Source organism: Eucyclogobius newberryi, unplaced genomic scaffold (assembly GCF_026437365.1).
Source record: "Eucyclogobius newberryi isolate DKJ021-1_F unplaced genomic scaffold, fEucNew1.0.hap1 SCAF_439, whole genome shotgun sequence".
Lineage (NCBI taxonomy): Eukaryota > Metazoa > Chordata > Actinopteri > Gobiiformes > Gobiidae > Eucyclogobius > Eucyclogobius newberryi.
In genome coordinates this window covers 2,313-27,479 of record NW_027316100.1, presented here as the reverse complement: position 1 = coordinate 27,479, position 25,167 = coordinate 2,313, and the positions used below count along the sequence as shown (strand labels likewise).

The following is a 25,167-nucleotide window of genomic DNA, read 5'->3' as shown; positions in this document are numbered from 1 at the left end:
AGTAGATTATAGTATACTGGTTTACTCCAAATTTGGCAGTGGTGTAATTACCGGTATGTAATTTCTAACCTGTCCTATTTTGTGTTTTATTTCGGCTCGTGTTGTTTGGTTCAGTTGAAATATTTGACAATGTAGACTTTTAAACTTCATCAAAAAGGGTTGAAATGACCTAGAATTGATAGTGGAAAAAATGTAATAAAATAAAGGAGAAAATCTTTGAAGTGTGTGGATGGACTGTGGCAGCAAAAACAACTTAGTGTTCACTTTACTTTCACCTGACCAATTTTTCTCCAAAAATGACTCCCATAGGCACTTTTCTTTGTATTTCTGCGGCTTTTAGTGTGATCAATAAGAGAGTCCAAGAAAATAAAGGCCAAAATAGTTTGGGCGTGATATTAAGATGTGTGGAGGTGCAGTTAGTGGAGGGACTATTTACTCTCTCTCTCCTCTTTGTGATGCTGGATAAACACATTGTCCTCTTTGTTTTGTTTTTGTTTCATAAGAAGAGCAGACATATTATAGTTAGAAAGGCTTTGCACAGTAATGAGCAACAGAAGAATGGCCTCTACTTTCATTTGCATACAATACAACCACAAGGAAATATTTGGTATGTAGTACTTGCTGTTGTTGTTGCAGTAGTTGCAGTGGTTGTTGCAGTAGTTGCAGTGGTTGTTGCAGAAGTACTAGTAGCGGTAGCAACAATAATGGTACATTTTAAAGGGACTATCTTGCGTAGTTCTTTTCACACTTGTTGCAATAATATTCCGAGGTTGCAGTACTTTCACTAAACCTTTCACAAAGTTCTCAGCTTGAAGTATAAAGAGGCACCTTTCTCTTGCCATTCATGTTCTTTATATAGTAATGGCACTTTTATGAGACTTGATTAGCCATTTCCATAAAAATGAATGATTAATTTCGAAACTCTCTCCAGCCTCAATGGCCACACACTAATTGAGAGGAAAATTCATACAATCAAATTAGTCTTTGGTCATAAGCGTTCAGAATTATTCATTATTTGAATGGTTTTGAGTGCACCACCTTTAATGTCTTTGGAATAAATTAATCAATGGTTAGAGACAGTTGGAATATCCACTGATTGAGCATAATGTTATAACCACGGACAGTCTTCTTTTATTTATGCTGTCATTTTAGATCAATTACAAGATCAATTACAATTTGAAATGTCCAAAATATAAAATAATGCCCCATGTGTGTCATAGATTATAATTAACAGCAGATAAAAGCATAATATGTATTCTTTGTCTTGTCTTGGCGTGTTCCTGCTCCAAAACAACCAAATGTGCAAATAAAATTAAAGGTGTGTTACAGTCTGTTTTGGGACAGCTGTAGTTATAATGTTATAATGCTCGATCGTCTTGGTTATAATACGGTTATAGAGTGGTTGCATGCTATATTTTCACCTCAAACACTTCAGCTGCGTAGGGGAATCCATATATATGTCTCTATTTTGCCGTTCATTTTAAGACATCTTTTTTTAATAAACTTTGTGGGCGCCGTGATGCTTTAAATTGGCACTTTTTAAAGCCACAAACTCAATATTTTCACTGCCATTATGTGACAAACTGTCCTTCGAGAGCAACGTCGCAATAACCCTCAAATATTGTTTTCAAACCCTTATAGATACATTGGATTGGGTTGATTATCCCGGCCACTCTCGCAGTTTCTCTTCCATCTGTTTTCTTAAGATTTATTTCTTGGCACACCCACACCCCCGGAGCCGTTCATTGTTTGTCATTTGTATTTTGAGGTTTTGCCCACAGTTGCTTATAACGGCCACACGCCTCACAGATCCGCACAGCCCGGAATGCATTGGCTTATGAAAACATCCAGGCTGGACATGAGTGACTGGCTTTGGCAATTACATGCGTGTTTGCCTCCTGGCTTGTTTTGTGCCGCAAACAGTGATTCTGCATCTCCGCCAGCTGTTCACTGATATCCATAATTACTATTTGTTCGCGTTAAACTATTGATAAAGTTGTGTTTTTCTCGCCCATGTGACAACAGAACTCTTCTTCATCATCATCATTGTGTGTGTGGCTTTCGTTCGACCTGCAGCAAAAACATGGATTGTTTTAGTGACTGGACAAAGTATTGTTGACTAGTACAATATTGCTTGAAAATAGATATATTGCATATGGCGAGGCTGCCTATTGTCCCCCTGTTTTTGTTGTTGTTTCTGGTCAGTTTTTTAAGTCATGATTTATATGTATTTATTTTTGTTGTTGTAAAATGTTTATATCACGTTCTGATCTTCATTTTGCATATTGCCGCCCGTTTTTCTTTTGCTTTGTTCTCACTTAATTTTAATCATGCTCTAACTCCGGGCCCTTGGAGTCTCGCACAAAGCAGACAGTAAACTTTGAAATGAGTCACTTTGAAGCCACTTTTCTTTGATTCTCTCATATTTCCCTTTCGACTTGTCTTGTCAAAATCCACTCTCGTATAACTTTCCCAGAAGCCTTAAACATTGTTTCCTTTATATTTCACTTCTTTACACCTTGGGGGCCTTGATTAACACAAAAGTCAAGTCAATTTTGAAATGCATAACACAAAAATATTTAAAGATTTAAGATTTAAAGATCAAAGTGAATGCATGCTTGTCCTTGTTATTCAAAGCCAGCTGCAATCTTTAAAGCTTATTATGAAAGATAAAAAGACCATTGTTGTTATGTTCTAATGGGGCCTAGCGTTTGGAAAGAGAAGCAGGAGACTCTGGATGTCTGAGGCAGGAGAGCTTTATTTACCATCAGCCCGGGACCTGGCTACTTGAATTTATTTTGTAAAGTTTAACAGTAAACTGTACCCACATTGTACAGTTACAAATATCAAACAAGCTCAAACTCATATCCGGGCTCAAAAGTGATGTCCTCTGTTTATGTCCCAAAAGAAATATGTAGCTATTGGAAGTGGTTGAAACTAAGGTACAATAGTTGTATCTGTTTATTGCGTTGGTAGATGTAGGATTAGAAATTTGTTGACATGAACTGACAAAGAAATTAATAAAATTGCATGTGATGTTGATGTTTATACACCTCTAAAGTACAAATCTAAAGTACGTACATGCAGATGCAGGATAAAACTGGTTATTTTGTTGTTTTTGTAATTAAATTATGGTACTAAAAACATAGGTCTATTTCAGTCTTGTTGTCAATCTACGGGTCATGTTTGAAAGGCGAACTTTGAAGAGAATCCTATGATTAAAACAAACATTGCAAATCTGAAGGGTCAATCACTGCTCCATACAATGTTATTATAAATGTGGTGAGTGAGTTTTGGCTGCAAACTAAACTTGATGCATTACTAAAAATAGCCAGTTTTTAAAGGTTCATCATGTATCTTTTCTGCAACCGTCCTGTCTCCATTGACATGTTGGTGTCATCGCCTGCAATGTTCCACAGTGAACATGAACTTCTTTTTACTCCATTATGGCTGTTTGTATTGCTTAAATGTACCTTGAAAAACCAGCATTTTTACGGTAGCTTACGGCTTAGTCTAGATTTACTTCTGTGAAATTTTAGGGTTCGTTTCTCAGATGAAACTTTGCACAGAAAGTTTGCCAATCAGCGATCTACACGACACCCACAATGCACTGCGGCAAATGACAGGCAGCAACCCCTTAATAGCTTCTCTCTCCGTCTCTCTGATCCCTCTTTCTATATATTGGCTCTAGCTCTTCATTAATTTCCCTTCAGTCCTGTCAGCCCATTTCCTGTCTCCCAGCATCCCAGGGCAGATGTTTGTTATCCCGCTCTGCCCACGGCCCGTAATGATGCGCCTGTGTCCAGTGCTGAGTCCTATGTACTGCCAGGCCCTGCTCTAATTGGTGACTCCATTTGTGCCCAGCCTACATGTCTTTGAGCCCAGTGCGGTTCCCTGGAGGCTGAGGCGCTCGCTGACATCTCTATCTCCCACAGTGAGGCAGGAGGTTTGTCATTTCCTGCTGTTGTCAGCGTTCCATGTGTCAATGATAAGAATATTAGCCGTTTAAGCATACCGTCACTCAAACTTGCATCACAGCAGCGACTAATAAAGTTTGAGATTTGTCATTGATTGATTTGTTGATTGAAAGGGTAAAATAAAATGAATGAGAAGGTATAAGGGAATGCATTACAAATAGATTATGGTTTCAAACTACTTTCAAACTGAACTTACCATGGATTTGGGAGATTTTATAATTGTATTTTTACGATTGTAGTTAAGTTAGACTTGGCCAGGACTACTTTAAGGGGAGGATTTTGCCTATTGTATATTATTGTCGCCCTCCGAGATAACCGCTGTTGTGATTTTTGGGCGTTACAAAATTAAATTGACTTGAATTGAAGTTTTCAGGTTGTTTTTGATAGTTAATATTGCCCTGTCCCTGAATAACTGGTAATAACGTTGACCCCAGCGTAAGAGATTAAGCTGATCCAAATATCACTGAACATTTGAAAGTTCAAAATGTAATTTATATGGAAATTGTTAGTATTCTTGATTATTTTGTTGCCATGTTACGACATGATGCATGATTACATATGTTGAGTGCTCATTCTTCTTGTGGACATGGCACAATCTCTAGCCCCTTCATACGAGACTTGGTGAGTAATAAAACATGTTATTTTCAAAGAGCTGAAGACACAAGGCTGTCTCAATATGACAAGGTGAGACCTCTATCAATGCTGTGCCCAGCACCAGTCGCTGAAATGCCATAATTACTGTCAATGTGTCAAAAATGGATTTCTGCTAAAACCTCATTGTTATGAATCTGGAGATGATCTGCCATTTTGAAAAGGTGCTTTTTACTCATCATTTACCCTTTGTGGATGTTATTTGAAATCTGGAGTAGACGGAGGATGACCTGACCCTTATGCTATGAGATTGTTACAGTTGTAGCATTTAAAAGGCATACATTTAGCAGGTTTGTTAGTGGTGAATTCTCTCATTTACATAAGGGTGACACTGCTTCTACTGAAAAATGATGGTAAACCACTCAACAGTTGTGAACCATTTTCAAACTTGTCAACCTTGCTCCTGAATTTTCGAGGAAGAGGAGTTTTTAAAAATAGCCTGCCATCTGTGATTGTGTTTGTGTGTGTCAGGTTGAGTTCTGTTGTTGTGAGTCAGAGTGAAGGCGACAGGTGGACCTCAGCTGCACCTGTTCTAGACCCAATGTGCTCTAGCATTGAACCGAGCCTGTGTCTGCTCTCACCTCTGTCTGCTGGCTGTTATTATCACACAACTCACTGACACACACCCTTCTCCTTGGACTGCACAGGGCCAAACCTTTTTTATATTCAAGAGAATGACTAAGCAGTGTGTTGAGTCTTTGAAAGTCCTACTAAATTTGTTATAAACATCTGAGAACATCACCTTGTTGTCCATTGACTGTACAGATACATATGATATTTTAGTTTGGTCTTCATGCCATGTTCATAGTATAATTTTGATAATGATTATTTGGTCGGGACAGTGTATGTTAACGAACATGCTGTAAACACACCGGATTGTAGCCATAAACTAATTTCCATCCGTTCCATGTTCTATACACTCTTTCATACACCAGTATAGTTGGACACTGGTCACCAAGGACACAACGACAGTGCGCACTACCGCCCCCCGGTAGTACCTGGCATTCTCGCAGTCTCTCATTCAAGTCCTAACCAGGCCCATCACTTCAGGAAGAGCTGGTGCATTTGCTCTATCGACGTAGGGCTGGGCAATATGGGAACACAAATAATCAGTATTGATTTCATGAACATAAACTATTTAATACATAAACATTTAATCTGTGCCACACATCAACTCAAAGCTTTACATGTGTTCTGTTTCTTTAAAGGCATACAGAAATATTTTCGCGATCATTTCATAAGTTGGTCCATTTTTTTTCAAAAGAACTCGTGCACCAGTTCGTATTCACTCTTTAAAGCGTATCTCCCAGTCCCTAACGTGCACTTCCATCAATGCCAGAGTGATTGATATAAGGTGATTGATCCTCAGAAATCATTAGTTATACCTATTAAGGAAGTGTATAGCATTTTGGACTACTGAATTTTCTATAAAAAGGTAAAATGTTCTTACTACTTTGAAGTCAGTCTTGTTTTTGTTTTTGTTTTCCCCAGGGACGACGAGCATGCTCTTATTCTTCAGTACTGTCAGACACTAGGAGGGGGAGATAGTTCCCCCTGCAGTCAGCCCCAGAGTCCTGCACAGATTCTACTGGCCGTTGAGAGGGAGGAGCGCGGCGACCTGGAGCACATCATCGCACGGCTGGAGAAAGAACAGAGGTACATTCAAGTTTGTTAGTTTGGATTATACTTCCCAGCTAATTTGTAGACATTAACATACCTGTGCTCATGTTAAAATGTATTCTAATATTACAGTTACTCTCCAATTTCCATATATTAGCTCATGTATTCATCAATTTAAACAGTCTTGGGACACAGCCACAGCAGAATAGTTTGTTATAGACTTGTAAACAACTTAAAAACTAAATTAAAATGCTGTTAAAGCATCATTAGTCACCCAAATGTTCACACCTCCCTCTAACTTTCTCTCACTGTTGCAGGAAAAGTCCTCCCACATAGTTTTACTCAGCCTGTTAAAATATGAATTAAGTACATAAATAATAATACAGTCTCAGTGTTGCCTATTGTCACTCACAGTATAGTGGCCACAGAAATGATTTAACATAACACAGACTTGGTCTAGTGGAAGGTTAGTGCCAAGCCCATAAATGTTAACTTAAGTAAAGCACTGCAGCTTAAGGATGAGAGTGGAGCCGAGCAACAAAGAGGGAGGAGGCGAGAGATTGGGAGAAGGGTCCTTTATACTTTTTATACCCTTTTCAAATAGGATTTCAGTCCAAAAGCAAAGGTAAACACGAGTGGCATTATACAGTGTAGCTGCAGAAAATTGCCTTAAAAATCCTTTCCAACCATTATTTACTTCAGTATAATTGGCTCTCATAAATAAATGTTGCTTAAATTGATTTCTGTTTGTGCATACAAGGCTTTGAGCAAAGAATTGTGTATCAGTGAGTATAAAAATTCCATATTGCAATCTGCTTGACAGCCAACACAGACTAGACAGCTTGGTCTAAATTCTCAGCTCTGACAAATTGCTTAAAGGGGACATATTATGCTGAATACATTTTAGTTTAGGGCTTTTAACCTTGTTACAATGGTCTTTCCTGATCCTTAGTTTACTCGTCGTGTTCTGATTTAGTTTTACATGTTTGAGTAATGCTATATTGTCCTGCAACTGAGGCGTGTGGGCTCGGAAAATTCTTCTTTTCACTTACCCCTTCTCTCCACCCAATCTGACTCATATTGACAAAGGTGTAAATGACAAGCTGCTGCTTGTTACAGCTTATTACATTTTTCAATTCAATTAAATTTGTTTATGTGATGGCCAAAATCACAACAGTGAAGGAGAGAACCTACTCCCACAGACAGACAGATACAGATGTTCACATGCGGATTAAAAAAAAAAAAAATTAAATTAAATTTAACTTTCCTATTGAGAAAGGGGCTGTAATTACAACAACATAAACATTCAATGAACTGATGAAAAACATTGACACATAATTGATGCCATCTCCAATGCATCCAAATTGGTTTTAAAGGTATTTACAGACAGGAACTCGTTTGATCGTAAGAAATACGAGTCCACACTTTTCTGTGTGAACAAAGTACAAATGTACAGAGGCAGTAATCCAAGAATTGCCATGTGTACCAATGTCCTTGCCTCCTATTGAAGTTAATCCAGGCAGTTGAGGAGCATCTGGGTCTAGGTCAGAGTCATGGGATGGGGCATCAGCAGTGTCTGAAACAGTATCACTTCCTGCGGATAGGGGAAGAAATAGAAAAACACAATAGCAATGAACAGACAACAAGTGAAGTAAAATATTGAATATTATTGATAGTGAAAGTAGGAAGAATCAGAGGATAGTGCTCAAGCTGCCATACTTCCCCCAGCATAGTTGCTCCTAGGGCAGAGTAGCTAAGAAACTGTAGTTTTTATTTGTTCCTAACTGGCCTGACCATAAGAGACTGTGTCGGCCTCTTTAACATGGACCGGAGCTGATTCCATAACACAGGAGCTTGGTAGCTAAACGTTCTACCTCCTACTGTGCTTTTAGAGACTCTTGGGACCACCAGAAGGTCAGCATTTTGAGAGAGCAAAGTGTTCTGTTTTGATGATATGGTACTATTGCATATTTGAGGTAGGTTAAAGCCAGGGCATTTATGACTTAGAAGTCAGATGGAGAAATTTTCAATTTGATTCTAAAGCTAAAGTCTATTCACTATTGAGCTATTTTCTTTAAGTTCCTGTTAGAAATCTTGCTGCTGCATTTTGAACCAGTTGAAAGCTTTTCATGGAGCTTTTAGGACACGCTGCGAGCAGGGAGTTTCAGTCGTTTTATCTAGATGTAACAAATACATAGATCAGCATCACTTTTAGGCAAGATTTTTCATATTATGGCTATATTACACAGATGACAGAACAATGTTTTACAGGTTTGATTTATATGCGCTTTGAACAAGAGCTCTTGGTCAAAGAGAACTGGAGGCTACACTGACATTGTCCGGTGTGACTATCTGCTCGGATAAAGACTATTGCAGACATTTAGGACCTTGTATAATGACAAGCACTAAGCCTGCCTACTTGATCGCTCTGATCAGGTTTCATTGATAAATACAGCTGTGTGTCATCTGCATAACAGTGGAAGTTAATGCCATGCTTTCTGATAATGTTACCTAACGGCAGCATATAAAGAGTGAATAGAATTGAACTGAAGTACTGAACCCTGTGGCACACCGTAAGTTACTTTAGAGCAAGATGAGGAGCTCTGCTTTACATTAACAATCTAGTACCTACCCAATAAATAGGATTTAGACCAGCTGAGGCCTGTTCACTGACACCTACATCACATTCTAACCTCTGCAGTAGAATGTTGTGGTAGATGATGTCAAACGCTGCGCTGAGGTCAAACAGAACCAGGATTGAGACCAGTCCATTGCTAGCAGCTAATGACAAATAATGTGTGACTTTAGCTCTGAACCCTGACTGGAAAACGTCAAATAAATTACCGTATTTTCCGTACTATAAGTCAAACCTTTTTTCATAGTTTTGGCCAGGGTGCGACTTATACTTATATTTATACTTATACTCTGGAGCGACTTATATGTGATCTTATTTGTTATTTTCACTCTTGCAACCGCATTTCATACTCCTTATGGAGTTATATATTATATTTTTTCCCTTCTCTATTATGCATATTTTGGCTGGTGCGAATTATACTCCGGTGCGATTTATAGTCCTGAAAATACGGTATTATCAGTCCTGCAGTTCTGAACAGGAAGTGAATGAACACATTTTATGCAACTTTTGATGACTTTTTGAGCATTTAACCATGTTTTGACATTGTTCCCGCATCAAAAACATACCTGGAATAGCATTTAGCTTCATTCACGTTTGATGAAACACTCTTTGATAACTGATGTTTTGTCAATCTGTGATGTGGCTCTGATAATATTCTCTGCTGTTTTTTAAGTCCATAAATCCTTGGCACAATCGCACTGTGAATTTCTCCCGTCAAATCACAATCGGTACAATTGCATGCTGAGAAGCCAGCTTGAAATGCTCCGAAATCATGGATCTATGTTTCTCTTAATCTCTATTTAATTCCCTCAGCTGCCAGTAGATGGCACCAAAACTCGGGTAGCCCCGGGGGAAACATCAGAGATCCAAATGTAACTTGGTTTATTATAAACCTTTTTATTTTTTTTATTTTTTTACATACAAGTTTTGGATCAATATTGCGCTTTACAATGAGCACAATGCAAAATGATGTGATGCACCTATCCACACTAAAACTGTCCAAATCTGGACAAAACCAGAAAAACATATTTTTTGAAAATGAATCTATGCACACTCCAATGGTCAATAATAATTTACCTGTCCCAGGACACTGCAGAGGGAGTATGAGCAGCTGAGGGAGCGGCACAATCAGCGAGGTTCCCCCGAGGGACCATCCTCTTTCCCGGACGAAGCCGACCTTCTGGCCGAAGCCAAACTGCTGCGTCAGCACAAGGGCCGACTGGAGGCGCGCATGCACATCCTGGAGGAGCACAACAAACAGCTGGAGTCACAGCTGCAGCGGCTCCGACAGCTCCTGCACCAGGTACCACAGCGCTACAGAGAACAGAAACTCATCTATATTCATGCACCTCTCAACCTCAAAGTAGTCCCAATTCATGCAGAAAGTTAACTCACTGTTAGACTGTGATGGCAGAAAATATTTTGTGTTTGTGAGCCACAGTGATAAAATAATGGCCTTAAAACACTCTAGATGATAATTAGAATCTCTATATTGGATTTGAAGAGTAAAAAAGAAGTGTGGAGAATACAGTTTAAAATAATCATGTAAAATGTAGTTTAAATTGTCCTTTTCAAGCCTAGTTGTGTATTATTTATACTCGCCAAATTTGTATATGGGACACTAATGGCTACTCTGTGCTTACAAATATCATCATCAATAACAAATTCATTCAGGCAAGAAGTGTCTAATGTCAACAATACACATTATGGCGACACAAAACCCAGTCATCTAAACAACTGGCATGTAATCCTAGTAATAAGTTGATTAGTGCTCTTGTTTTGGAGTTTTAGTGTATTTTTTATTTTATTTTTAATTTCTCCCATACAGCTTCAATGTTGATCTTTTTTTTTCCTCAGTTTGTTCTCTTATTTCATTATGTTTGTTTTGGAGCAGCAGCAGAGCACTAATCGCACTTCACAATCTTCACACACCAGCTGGTCTGCCTTGAAAAACACTGAAAAACATGGGCAAAATAAAAACAAAAATATGCATTTTACCGAACAAATCCAAGCACTGGTAAGTTTTTCTAAAGTAAATATTTAAAAGTGTAGCTATTTTCTTTACAGACAAACATGCTCAACTGAACCATATTGTCGTTGGCTTTAAATACAAACCACATCGTTGTCATTCAGTCCAGAGGTCCGGCGTCTGTGTCCAGCCCTCTGTCAATCCACATTTGTTTATGCTTGATCGAACTGGCGCACTGAGCCAAGTTTGTGTCAAGAAAGAAATGCAGATGTCTTCAGCTCCTCTGACAAACTGCCTTTTCTGTGAATCCGCCTGAGTTAACGCTCAGGAGTAACTCCAGTTCTCTGAGACCTGGTCGTGACCTGAGAAACACAGAGTCAATATCAGCTGACGTGAAGAGGCCGGCACAATATGATCAGAATCAGAAAGCCTTTGTTGTCTTTGCACAAGCTGCGAAACCATGTTTTAAAAGTCGCTCCACAGCGGTTCTCAGTTAAATCACACATACTAAACTTGGATCAGAAGAACACTGTACAATAAATGAGAACATATGTAATATATTGCACCTATATAGTTTAGAATAGAGACAAAAACAAATCTCTTGACATTTTTTGTTTTATCACAATAACAATATTCAGACAATATTTTGACGATGCATCAGGAATGTGCTGAAATGTTCCTGTCAATGTCATGACAAAACATGAAAGGACCATAATTTAACCAGAAAAGAGCAGAAATATCACTTTATAGTCTTGTTTGGGAGATTACAGTAAGATAAGATAAGATATTCCTTTATTGTCCCACATGGGGAAATTTCATAAGCATTAAACATACTAGTCACCATTACTTTTGGCAATCATTACCATTTTTGAGTCAAATCTCACTCGCCAGTACTAATTGACCCCAGTATCAAGAAATTGATACGATGTCATATTTCGTTTAGTATTGACATAAAAGACCTGTAGCCACTCAGATGTCAGGAGGCTAAATAAGAATCTGGATGTCTTGACTGGAGCTCCCTGGAGTCCCATCCATACGTCATAGTGTGTCAGGCCCAGAGCCGGCCCGCAGCAGAATACCACAGCAGCTCAATGGCCCATATCAAACCCACTGCTGAAGTCTGACCAGACGCACTATTCTCACTCCAACCGTCAGTCTACAACTCACTATGGCAACGGGCAGCAGAAGTGGATCCGAGTGAGTGAAGTGCAATAGATGAAGGCTGCAATGCTCATTTGGTTTCTGGATTAAAATTGAATTATATTGTGGATTTAGTCACACGAGTGAAGAGTTTCCTTATGAACACTTTAAAATGAATTAGCCAAAAAAACTATTTAGAACCATAATGCAATGTTACGAATGATTGAAAACGCAATATAAAAATTATGATTTTGAACTTAAGCCAACTGGATAACATTAAAATTGATCAGAAAACGGACAAAAGTCCCCTGCCCAATGCTGTTATACCATTCTTATTGCTATTGGTGTTAATTAGCACCCAGTTTCTTTTTTAATATTAGTAATACAAACAGTTAGTGGATGCTGGATACTAGATACTTCTGTGTGTAGTTGTGAGATGCGACTCATCAACAGTCACACCCAAGGGGAAGTGAAGTGGCAAATTTAGCTAATTAGGGCCCTCTGAAACCTTCAGCTGGCACTGCCTGTAGCGTGGACTGATGATGAGCATAATGTCATAATGTGGAACAATCCAGGGAAAGCAGTAACATCAGCAAAGTTTCATAGTGCACGTTTATTATTAATCTGACGCTCTAATTGAGTCTAATGCTCAATGTATTTATATATAATACAAATTTGTCATGATGTAAGTTTGACATTTTCAACTGTATGATTTGCCTGTCCCAGTGTTGGAAATATGGCAAGAAGAACTCAAATCCACTGGCCAATTGACAGAATAATGTTTTTGGTTCCACTGAAGGAAAAAGCTGATGGGACGAGGTTGTAGTGAGTTTCTACATTTTCAGAAATGCAAGCCAAAACTTCATTATTTAACTTCAGTGCACTCAATTTTCTGAAATGTCTCCTCTCCACTTCCTCTAATCTCACACCTTTCTCATCTGTGTTTGAGCTGCAATAATAATCAATAATGGACTTGAGCCAAAAAGACTCCCTTCCTCACATGCTCTGTAGTCTGTGCATGACTGATGGGACATTAAAGTCTATAATACTCTGTTGTGAGGTGTGTTTTCTGCACTTGACAGCCTCATTGTGCAGACTTATTATGCCATGGATAATTTTGGACTTGTCACTTGTATTGCTAATCCGAAATGGAATAATTACCCAAAGTGACATTTCTTTTTTCGGTTTCTTCTCAGCCGGATGCTGACTTGAGGGTGAATGGAGTGTCCTCACCTGCAGTGCAAGAAACACTTAACGACAACTCAGGTGAGATTTAAGTTCAGGTAACTTCAGTTATACCCAGTAGAAGTTGACAGAGTTACTACTACTGCTACTACTACTACTACTACTACTACTACTACTGCTACTACTACTACTGCTACTACTACTTCTGCTACTACTACTACTACTACTACTACTACTGCTACTACTACTTCTGCTACTACTACCAGTACTACTACTACTACTACTACTACTACTACTATTACTATAACCATAATCAAAAGACTTACAGCGGTGGTGTTTTAAGTGTCCTGTTGTAGCTGCTATCATTCTTCAATACAAATACTTCCAATCTGTGAAAAAAGCTTGCTCTGTAAATTTTTTGTCTTTTTTTTAAATTACATTCATATAAACATTATCTTAAATTACCTGAACTTGAGACTTTTGATGAGAAATGGTTGCATCTTTTCCCGTTAATAATAGCAAAATTGGGGCTTTTAATCTGGCAACATGTATTTGTTAAAAATTATAACATGTTATAATTTGTATTGATGTTCTGTACCTGTAGTCTAATCTCATGCCATTTTTTTTTATTAAATAACAAACACAAAGAAAAAGAAACACAACCAGAGTTAAAGCAAACACAAAATAAAAGCAGCAGACATCCAACAAATAAATTAAAAATAAAATCATGGCCAAGAGAACCCTAAAAGAGTCCCATTTTGTTCAAAGTCTGTCAAATTAATTCATAACATGTTAAAATGTCTTCAGGAAATAGAAAAAGACAATTATCTCCTTTCCCATGCCTGATCTTCAACTCGTCCTAGTTTTTCCAGAATGGTTCCATTTGAGTATTTCCCCTGCCTGCTGGTGGATAAGCATCTTCAAACCTGTTGCTCCTGGGGCTTTGGTGTGTTGCCAGATGATCTTAAATCCCTCCTCTCTGTGTGTGTGTGTCTGTGTGTGTGTGTGTGTGTGTGTGTGTGTGTGTCTGTGTCTGTGTCTGTGTCTGTGTCTGTGTGTCTGTGTCTGTGTCTGTGTCTGTGTCTGTGTCTGTGTCTGTGTCTGTGTCTGTGTCTGTGTGTCTGTGTCTGTGTCTGTGTCTGTGTCTGTGTGTCTGTGTCTGTGTGTCTGTGTGTCTGTGTCTGTGTCTGTGTCTGTGTGTCTGTGTCTGTGTGTCTGTGTGTGTCTGTGTCTGTGTCTGTGTCTGTGTCTGTGTGTGTGTGTGTGTGTGTGTGTCTGTGTGTGTCTGTGTGTGTGTGTGTCTGTGTGTGTGTGTGTGTGTGTGTGTGTGTGTGTGTGTGTGTGTGTGTGTGTGTGTGTGTGTAGATGAGCTGCTGGACTCTCCCAACAGCAGCTCTGACCTGGCAGATGTAATGGAGCAGATTAACAACTCCTTCCCTGCATGCACTCGTAAGTTTTCCTCCGCCTCCTCCTCCTTCTTCCCAGATTTATTAAGATGATTTGAGATATTTTACTGGTCAGCACTTACCATCACACCTAATAGTTTATGTAAAGTGGGAGGTTTGCAAATTGCTGAAGTTATCAAAGAGTCAGATCAAAACTGCTTAACTATGTACAGTAATTAGCTGATCTATTATATTCTAACTCTTATTTTTGCATGCCTTATTTTGTCATAGTTTATTAGGCCCGAGTGCCACAAGCTGGCGAGAGGCCTATTAATCTCGTAAGGCCGAAGCACGGCTGCGAAAGCACGTCTGCGAAATCGAGCGCCCACTTCCAAACACTCACTAACGCACTCCTTCACTCATGCACGCCCCCTGCATACTAATTGGTAGTAGGAAAATGGAACATTACCGTTGTAAACGGGCGAAGCCCGTGCAAAGGTTCGCACTAAACGAGCACTTTACATTGGGATGACGTTCCCCATCTCTTGCATGTTCCGTGCATATAAGCATGTAAAAAATATTATTACGGCAACGCCGTCCGCCCAACCAAATGTCGGCCATATTGCTTCAAAAATGGCTAATTATGACTTGGGAGTTTTTCCAAACGTCGTACTTTTACAAACTCCTCCCAGGGCGTTGGCCCTAAAAAGCTGAAATTTGGTGAAAATGCTACTGAGGAGTGGGACATCAACAGTTATCCAAATTACATTGATACCTGTCACGGTCTCTGAGCGGCGAAGCCGCAAACTGTAGCAAGAATTTCAGAAATCTCCCAAATTTAACATTTCTGCCGTTTGCGCAGATAAAGTCCGAATTGCGTCAAATTAGAATCAGTTGTTAAACTCTTTGCCCTAAACCTACTTGAAGTGAAATAAATTAATTTGGCACCACAGCGCCCCCTACAGATTTTATATGGAGGTTAAATGTTTAGTTTTGCGAAATTATATGAAATTTGACACACAACTCAATTTTGGCATCCCCATCAAAAAAGTAAATGAGACCCATGTCATAATTGTTATGGCTTTGCCGTAACGATGACCGAAACCTCCCACGTTATTCCAATGGGGAAATCGCCAGAACATGTTTACACTTTAGACTTTCACAAACTCCTCCCAGGGCGTTGGCCCTATTAACCTGAAATTTGGTGAGACTCATCTTCAGGGGTGGACCATCAAAAGTTATTCACATTTTTATTCAAAGAGTCACGGTGTCTGTGCGGCAAAGCCGCACATTTTGCCAAGAATTCAAAATAAAATAGCTTTTTGATGGTAAAACAAAGGGGAGAAGATGTGACAGCGTCACAGATTCAGCAGTAGGCGTAATAAAAGGACAATTGGGGCGCGTTAGCGCCCCCTCCTCTTGCGGCGCGGCGGCGTGGCGATGGCCGATCATTGCCGCTTGCGGCTATATTTATTATTATTATTATTAATTTTATGTTGTACCTATCAATGAAGTTCCTGGTTTGTGAATTTTGTCAGCTGATTTATTCAATTAAGTGTTTCATTGTTGAAGAAATGCATACAAAACCGTTTATTCAACTACGAGGCGACTCTCCACAGACCTGATGTGTAACTTGGCCTGGTGGCGTCTCTTTTTCTCCTGGGATGGATAAGTTTAATGCCATTCAAAGTAAAGCAAACACATCTCTTTGCTGAGCACAGGCAAGGCTAGATTTGAGTCACGACCATTCCAGACATTTGATCATTAGTTTTAGTGAATATATTTTATGGGGATTTTGTTTCTGAATGTAAATGCATTAACTTCCAAAAATAGACTGTTATTATAGTAGTCACATAATAATACAGCTTAGAAAGAGAGAATCTGTGGCTCTCTTTGTTTTTACAATCAAAGACCTTGGGATTCTGCTTGGGCTGATGCATGATTCCATTGCTATTCATTCCTGTTGTCTTGTCCTCACGTGTCCTCACGTGTCCTCACGTGTCCTCACGTGTCCTCACGTGTCCTCACGTGTCCTCTGGCTCAAACGCTCTCTAATACGCCTTTTACACGGTCCAGTTACAAGTGGACAGCGTGCGCCCCTCGATGCCTCAAGTACACTTTGAGAAATGTCCAGGGATCGGGATGAAATGTTGCCTGAATGCGAATGAGATTTTGAACTATAGCTCCACCATCTCTGGTGACCTTCCAGCTACAAACAAAGAGCAGCGAGAGCAAAAAGCCTCTTGGTGATGACATATTAAAAAAAAAGTTTCAAAATAGTTTGATATATAGATGAGCGTGTTATAGTCAAACCACTTACAGAAAGAGGCATGATAATAAATGCAAATAAAGAAAGGATTAAGTGTATTTAATGTTATGTCAGAAGGAGGTTTTTCTTTGTAACGAAGACCATAAGAGACGGCACACACTACATGGTTTCTTTCATATCTATAATTCTTTAATTAAAAAAATAAATAAAAATGTACAAATGGATAAGATGGGGTTTATGGTTATGGCTCTACTCGTGCTTTGAATTCTCTCTTTAGCTCTCCAACAAAATAATCTACCAGTTAGTGTGTATTCCCTCGTCAAGATTAGAGATTTTTGTAATTATTAGTCTATAGATTAGTTCTGTCTCATTCATAGAGCTAGGATTATATTAAAGCAGGACTAAATAAGAACCAGAACTTTGAATAAACTAGCAATAAACAAACCAAAAGTAAACAAGGACTAAATCTGAACCAGAAGGAATTAATCAATCACTCTCTGCACTATTAACTCTCTGCACTACATCTGTAAATTGAACTGTACATTTTGTGTAAGCCTATTTTTGTTTTTATCCTATAGCAGTTTTTTTTTTACTTTATATAGGTTGTTATATCATTGTTCATTGTTTTATGTTGCACCAAATCACCAAAGTAAGTTCCTATTTTTGTAAATTCTGTTCAAAACAAATAAGGACTAAATCAAGCCCAAACCAGGTTAAACCGGACTAAACTTCGGTATGAACCAGATCTAAACCACATCTAAACATCACGATAGACCTTAAACCCACCCTGGTCAGATCATAGAACACAACACCAGTAACAGGTGGCAGGTGGTCATAATGTTACGCTTGGTGTGAGTTTGTGACTTCCTCACCAGTGCCTGCTCTCTAAAGCCCTGTCAAATTCATAGTAATGTCTATAATCTACGTGGATTTGCACACGGAAAGCCCCTAGTCTCTTAAAAAAGTTTCAATAGTTTGTGTATGGAGTCTGCAAACTTTGTATTAGACCACATCACCTGCTCTTTTTGCACATAGCCTTGAAGGATTTTTGATTAACGGAATAATTAGTTTTCCCGATTCCATCAGGAAAATCTTAAACCTCCTGATTTCTTATACAGCCGCGTTTGAAAGAATAGCTGCCTCTAACCAAATAAAAGAATGAAACTCATTTTGTGCATTGAGTTGGAGCATGGCTGACTTCAAATTACATTCAGATTTTAAGTGGAAACTCCTGCGAGGGCTTTAGTTACAAATCCATTCTAATCTGGCATACGATGTTGCTATTAGCATTTGGTAAGCGTTCAGCTCCGAGGCCGAGCGGGTGATGTGTGGCAGTGTCCCGGAGGCAGATCATTTACTGTATTTTGTAATAGAGTTCTGAACTGTGCAGTGCAAATGTTAAACTGTGCTTTATGTTTCCCCACAGCCTCCAGTCTCTCTCCTAGGCCACAGGTAAGAGCCTCCTAAATTAACTTTACTCACAACTGCCTCAGGTCAAATATACTGCCTTTACTTGAATAGTGAAAGCATTTTAGGTCATGAAAATACAATGACTCAAGTGGCTCTCAGAGGGACTACAGTGGGACAGTGTGTGGTACATGCTGCGTCCTAGGCAACGGGGAGATTGGTTATTTCCCACTTGAAGCACAAGCTCTGACTTGGGGAGATTGGTTATTTCCCACTTGAAGCACAAGCTCTGACTTCAGCTGGATTAACTTGTATGTAAACTATATGGCTAATGCTAAAGAGTAAAGCAAACCAAAGTCAACCAAAGTCTCTAGCATGTTAAATCCCTTTAATCAACAATAAATACAGCACTTTCAGGTATGTGCAATACATGTACAGTGATATAATTTTGACTTTTAATAGTGTATAGTCAAATGAATGATTATGATCTATGAATGATCTGTTTTACGTGTGTTATTGTCTGTAGTTCTAGAGTGCGCTTGTGATGTGTTCTTAATTGTTGTTGTTGCCTGGTGTTAACTGGTGCATCCACCTGTTCAGGGACAACAGATGGAAACTAGCCTGTGGCATATTTATATATGTGTCATATGTTCATGAATATGCACGGTCCTTTTTCTAAATAATACATAAATTGAATCCACCCTTTGTGGTGATTGACATTAATTCAACCCGTCACAGTTTATGTGTTTATATTCTCAACCATCTCCCAGTTCATAAGTAAACATGAACGCCCCCAAACCATATAAACCGTAAAATTATATATAGTTAGTAGATATACTGTATAATAAAGTAAAATGTTAAACTATCATATTACTAGAGATTCAAATGTTTACAAGTGTATTGTTTCTACTCGGCAGTGGATAGCCCTAATACCTTTTTAGCAAGAACTTGAGTGTTCAACAGGGATTCTCTAACCAAGCTTTACTACTTGTTAGCTTGCTTTCCCTTGCCTGAACAGAAATAAGTGGAAGAAGTTGAATAAATACGTATAAACCAGTAATGATTGGTTTATTTTCTCTCAATGCATTCGGACTTCTTGTTTGTCCTCCCGCGTGCACTGGTATATCTGCAGTTAATACTCCCTAATACACCTTTCACTGGCTCCAGTCACACTCTGGGGCCGTATTATGGGACAGTTATGAGGGGGATGACCATTAGCACCTGCTGTTTTCTCCTCTTGGGCCCAGGTGCATTGTGGGTATGAGCCGTAATTACTCATCTGCTCTTGGTCTGTCCTGTTCCCTCCTTTTCTATGCTCCAGTCCATGTGGCCTTTTCCTCACACACTGCCCATTTGTGTCTATCCATGCCTCTTCTCTCTTTTAAAAGTAAACATTCAAAGTGTCACGATCTCCTGCCACAAGCTTTTATCCACTTATCATTAAGAAGATTGTGTCTCTGTCAGCCAACTAAATCATTTCAATTGAGAATGCCTGGGTGAACAGTTTCTTGTTGATTATGTTTTGCAAAATCACTACCCTTTTCACCCAACCTTCAAAGTTCCCATAATTATAAGTGGTTTGGGAGCCCAATTTACGCGCTTTTAGCCTGACACTGACACACTCGCAAATGGAGACCAGTACAAGAAGGCATAATGTCTTTACCAAATACACAAAAGCAGTCTTCTTGTTTTTGAGTTGATATCTTGAATTTGAATAATATTTTCATCTATGACAGGGGTGGGCAATTATTTTCCTCCGAGGGCCATATTTGAATGATGGCGGGCCGGCCCTCAGCCTGTAGCTGAGGGCCGGCCCGCCATTGATGTGAAAAAAAAAAATTTCCAAAAATTAAATGTCAATTAAAATATCACTTTTCTGTCAAATATAGGCTATTGAATCTATTATTTAATTCATTTCACTTCATATGTATTAAGGATACAAGTGCAGACAGATGCCTGAGGGCAAAAAAGGAAAACAAAATAATAGTAGTTTGCCCACCCCTGATCTACGAGCTAGTCTAAGAAGTAGTAATGAATGGTGCATTATGTAACCTGTAATGTTACTTAAAGTCTATGTTGTCCCAGTGCAGTTATATTGTAAAAGCAGCTCTTAAAATGTGGGCTCATTATAGTGTTTTTTTTTATTCTCTGTGGAGCATGAAGAGCGCTGTTAGTGTGCGAGTTGTTGTTAGCGTTACTGTGACCAAAAAAAAGTGTGAGCAATCCACTAGACTGTTCTGTATTTCATGTATTTTAGACTCCAAATCTCTAGTACAGCGCATTTAAATAAACCGTAATGCATGTTTTTAAGACAATAAAAACACCTGTAATTGAATACATTACAGGGAAGTTACATAGGGCACTTTTAAGCAATTTCATTTTGGCAAATCTCTACTGTTTGTTGAAATATTCCCTAAAAAGTTTGGCTTGAAGTGCATATGACAGCGTAGACTACACTTTTCACAAAGAAACTAAGATTTTACTAAAAATGTTTACGATTTTTCCCCAGTTTGACCATTTTGGTTAAATTACTTGGTGCCAAAGGCCATGTAAATCCTCCAACAGTTATGATTTGACTAACAATAATACATGACAACACCTTTATTTTGTTAAATCATTGATTGTGTCAGTTATGTGTAAATTGTCTGCATTTTTGATGTAACGTTGCTTATTGATGACATAGACAGAGGGAATCGGTTATAAAACTCAGCTCTATTTCTTGTCATTTTCAACAGTTATTTTTCAAAAACTACCTTGAGATTTTTGTCGAACTGATAAATATTTACCACAGGAACCATCCAACTTAACAAAGTAATAAATAGAAAAACAAGAGAACATATGCACTTTAATATTGATACAAAAACGTTGAAATTATTGAATTGCATGAAAAATAATATTAATTTGGATAGTTCGTCAGTTGGTACACTTTATTTTGACTTAAGCATTTGGTAATGATCTAATTCCTGATGATTCTTCCTCCGTCTTGCAGGTGATGTGAGGGCTGCAGGGCGTGTTCAGTGATCGTCTAAACGGCCCGGACCATTCTCAACCCCAGTCCAGACTCTGAATCCCAAAGACGTCCCGGGACCAGGACTACACCCAACACTTTGTCTTGTACTATGCAATCTGTACCTTTCCTGGACTGTAGATTGTTCCACATTTGGTATTTGTGATTTTGTTTTAGAAATGCAGTACTCAGATATGGGGGTGTGTTTGAACAGTCCAAAAGAAAATGTTTGTTTTTATCTGCTAGTGCTTCGGGGTCGCGCTCCTTTCTTAAGTTCTGGGAATCCACTGTTACATTTATGTGTTTTTCCATCGCTTCGCACCACCCGGAGACTCCGCTCATTCGTCAAAAGCCGCAGCCGTTCCTGTTTTTGGGGAGCGTTACCATTCCGGAGAGAAAGCGGCTGAGAGGCTGTCATCGGCGCTGTTCAGAAGATAAATCTCGCGGCATGCCTGATGTCAAATCCCCCTTTAACGCATTGATAAACCGCCAAAACTTTGTCAATTTGTTTTTTTAAATGTTTCCCTTCTGTGCCTATACACTTTCCATGTGTGGAAGATGAAATATTCAACTGTGTACAAAAGAGTAAAAGTTTTGGAGGATATAGATTTAATTAAAGCTGATCAATCATTATTTAGTTTTTAATATATGTTTGGAAATCAGAGGAAAGCCATGATTGCCTTGCTACCTCAGACTACGTAGAGTAGACACAGTTTCGTTTGTAGTGGTTCATAAACTTCACATAAATAAGGGTAAAAGATGTACCAAGTTGTATTTGCGACGGGTCTGTGGCCTGCTGAAGCTACGTTCTGTTTTAGTCGTTTTAACCACTGACCTTGGTGCACCAGTCCCTCACTGCGTTGTCGTCGTGCTAAGTGCTACTATCCTGTAAAACTTGTGAGATGGACCACAACACTACTTTGAGTTTTGTACTCGACTGGAGACAGATGAACTGAGTGTAGCCAAGGCAGAACTGTGTCATCTCCTGAGGTATGTAAAATAGTCTGACCACACTACATGTACTATGGCGACGTTGTTTTATTCTGAATAAATTTTGATAACAATGAATTTGTGTGTGCTTATTCAGAAACTCTGTATACATGTTTCTGCTATAGTTTAAGGGCAGCAAAGGAGGTTTTTAGAGTGGGTATGTTTTGCCATTCATTAAAGTAACTTCTTCAGTCATGCATTTAAAATGAAATGTAAATTAAATAAAGAAACATTTTATTTTTAAAAATGTTGGGAACTCAAATTTTATTACTCCATTCTTTCTTTGCCCATTCTTTCTTTGCCTGTATATGAGGCCATGACTGCAAAAAACACCCACACAGGAGGTGCTTTTGAATGCCATAATTATCAGTCATTGGTTCAAACACGATTGCCATATTTGGACTGGCACCATCCCACTCCAGCCTCTTTGCGGTCGCATTTAAGTTGGCAAGGTAAATAGCGCCCTGGCCCCTGGAAAAGGCTCCCGTTAACGCTAACTACGGGGGCAACGTGTTAATACTACGACCAGAAGCAGAAGTTGTGTGACCCAGCAGAAGATGTGGCTTTGGTGTCTGTGTTAAAGGAGCTGATGACCTCCAGGGTTCAGCTCGGGGTCTCGGGGTCACACTGGGAAGGACGGGGCCACTCTGGTGCTCTGGCAGTGTCAGGCTGAAGAAGCACTGGATCAGGCCGTCTTGATCTGCGTTTTCCTTGGCTCTGAGGTGTTCCTCTGATAACAAAGGCAAAAAAAAGGCTGTTGCACTGATTCAATGATGAGGATGGTTTGGAGAGATTGTCCTAGATCCTGTTTTACAAGTTTTGTTGTAGACTTGAAATATTGCAAAAAAGGTACTTTGAGTTTGCAAAAATCACATCCAAAGACAGACACAGAATTCTTATGGGAGAATGAAGTTAGTTCCCGTGGGGCGTGTTTCTCTCTGGAATGTTCTTAGCATCGATGGGCCAGAGATGAGTCCTTCGCCCGAGATCCTTCCTCCTGGACCTGTGATGGAACAGAACTGGTCCTCTCTCTCTCTCTCTGTCTCTCTCTCTCTCTCTCTCTCTCTCTCTCTCTGTCTCCCTCTCTCTCTCTCCCCCCCTCTCTCTCTCTCTCAGACTGACCCTTGGGGGGTTTGATTTCAATCATGCTGAGTCTGAGCTGATCAGAGAAGATCTGGACTAATGCAGCCATTGTTTGAACATTGGGCCACATAGTTACAAAAGTAAAATGATTCACAAGACGAGGCATAAAACAGTTAAAATGGACATGCAGAACACAATAACATGAGGCTCAGTAAATTCACCTTGTGGACAAAGTCTGCGATCAGATTATTGTTTACTAAAACCACGTAGTCTTTTTAGTCTCTTTAACTGGGCCCAAGCTACGGAGTTCACATCATGCATTTTTATGTACGTTTACCTCTATAAATGTGACCTCATTGATTCAGTATTCAGTTACTTCCCTCTTTCATGTTTCATATGACCCCACACGATCAAGTTCACTCCTTCCATGTTTCGCTCCTACTCTTATCCGTCCTTATTAATACACAACACTTCGTAAAGTACGGCTCTTCAAACAATTGTGCTGTTCCTCTTTCACGCTTCACTGATACAACACTGAATAATTGGGCTTAGGGCCATCATTACTCCTCCATTCTTCTCAACATGAATTAATTGGCCTCTTACGCAACATTTGTCCAGAACCTTATAAAGACAAGTTTGTGTGGAACAAAGCACTATCTCTGTCTCTATCACGGACGACATCTGTGTTGAGGTGGTCTTCTTAAGGTCAGAGCAAGGTCACGCATTAGATGAGGTGATGGCACAGACTGTTATCATTTCTTTACTTCTAAATATCCCAAAGCGATCATATAAAAGTTTACAATTATTTCAATACGCTTTTGTGCTGATGATTATACAGTTTTATCTCCAAATTCAAAATCTATTGAAATCAAGTGGCTTTAATATGCATGTGTAATTGCAATAGCATTTTTGAAACTTTAACTATTTGATCATATCCAAGTTTGAGAACTGTCAGTGATACACGCTGCTAAAAGCCTTTAATTGCAATTCACACAACACAAGTGCTTGATGGATGTTTTCATCTTCTCAATGGTAAGTGAAGTTTTCTGACCTCTTAAACCTCTTAAGAGGCGCAGACAAAGACAGAATAATAACATGCGCTGACATAAATCATAGTGGAAAGGTTTGACAATTTAAGCAGAAGTATCAAGAAAGCTTTTTTATTTCATAATCACGCAATAAAATCAAGACAATTTCCTTTTTTTTGGAGTTTTAAAATATGCAAACAGAATTAAAACGCACAAAAAAACAGAATCTAAAGTCAATTTCATTCACGGCACAAACATATAATATCTGCAACTCTTTTATTTATGTGTCTTCCAGAAATAATCTCATAAACTTGAAGATCCCCACAGTGTATTGTAACGCAAACGCAAATCAATACTACCCCTATAGACAGTAGAGGGAGATAGAAGAATATAAATACCCCCTGCCTTCAAAAAAGCCTATTATTTCCACAAAAATCTATACAAAGTTTTGTAAAACCAGAGACAATTCCCAGTCGTTTCCCAATGAGGGCAACTCTGTCCGTCATCATAAATCATAAAACATAATTGAAGTTCGGGCTTCCATCTTCTTGTCAATATTTTAGCGACCTTTTCTTTGGACCGTACTTTTGTACCTCGTCCTCGCTTTACCTATTCTGAGTCCATACAAGTCTACTGAAAATGCTGAGGGAGGTGTTCTATATTGTAATTGTTGAAAAGCATGTCCAAAATGTCAATGCAACAAGTATAACTAATCATGAACTGGCAACTATCAATTACCAACATTTCATACTCATTGTTTAGTCCTTGAGCAAAACACTTCACCCACAAAAGATTCAAAGATGTTTTCCACTAGAGGAGTG

At 39.0% G+C, this 25,167-nt stretch overlaps 1 protein-coding gene across 1 annotated transcript in view; it reads left to right on the top strand.

The window, feature by feature from the left end:
* Window positions 1-22,313, top strand: part of LOC140379991 (utrophin-like) — a gene marked incomplete at its 5' end in the record, with an annotated part of 48,603 nt that extends 26,290 nt beyond the window's left edge. The window contains 6 exons of the mRNA XM_072464330.1: window positions 6,120-6,284; window positions 9,970-10,186; window positions 13,189-13,258; window positions 14,543-14,626; window positions 18,258-18,283; window positions 21,228-22,313. Of these exons, the coding sequence (XP_072320431.1) occupies window positions 6,120-6,284; window positions 9,970-10,186; window positions 13,189-13,258; window positions 14,543-14,626; window positions 18,258-18,283; window positions 21,228-21,236 (571 nt within the window). The remainder of the gene's footprint in view (window positions 1-6,119; window positions 6,285-9,969; window positions 10,187-13,188; window positions 13,259-14,542; window positions 14,627-18,257; window positions 18,284-21,227) is intronic.
* Window positions 22,314-25,167: the final 2,854 nt, after the last annotated feature.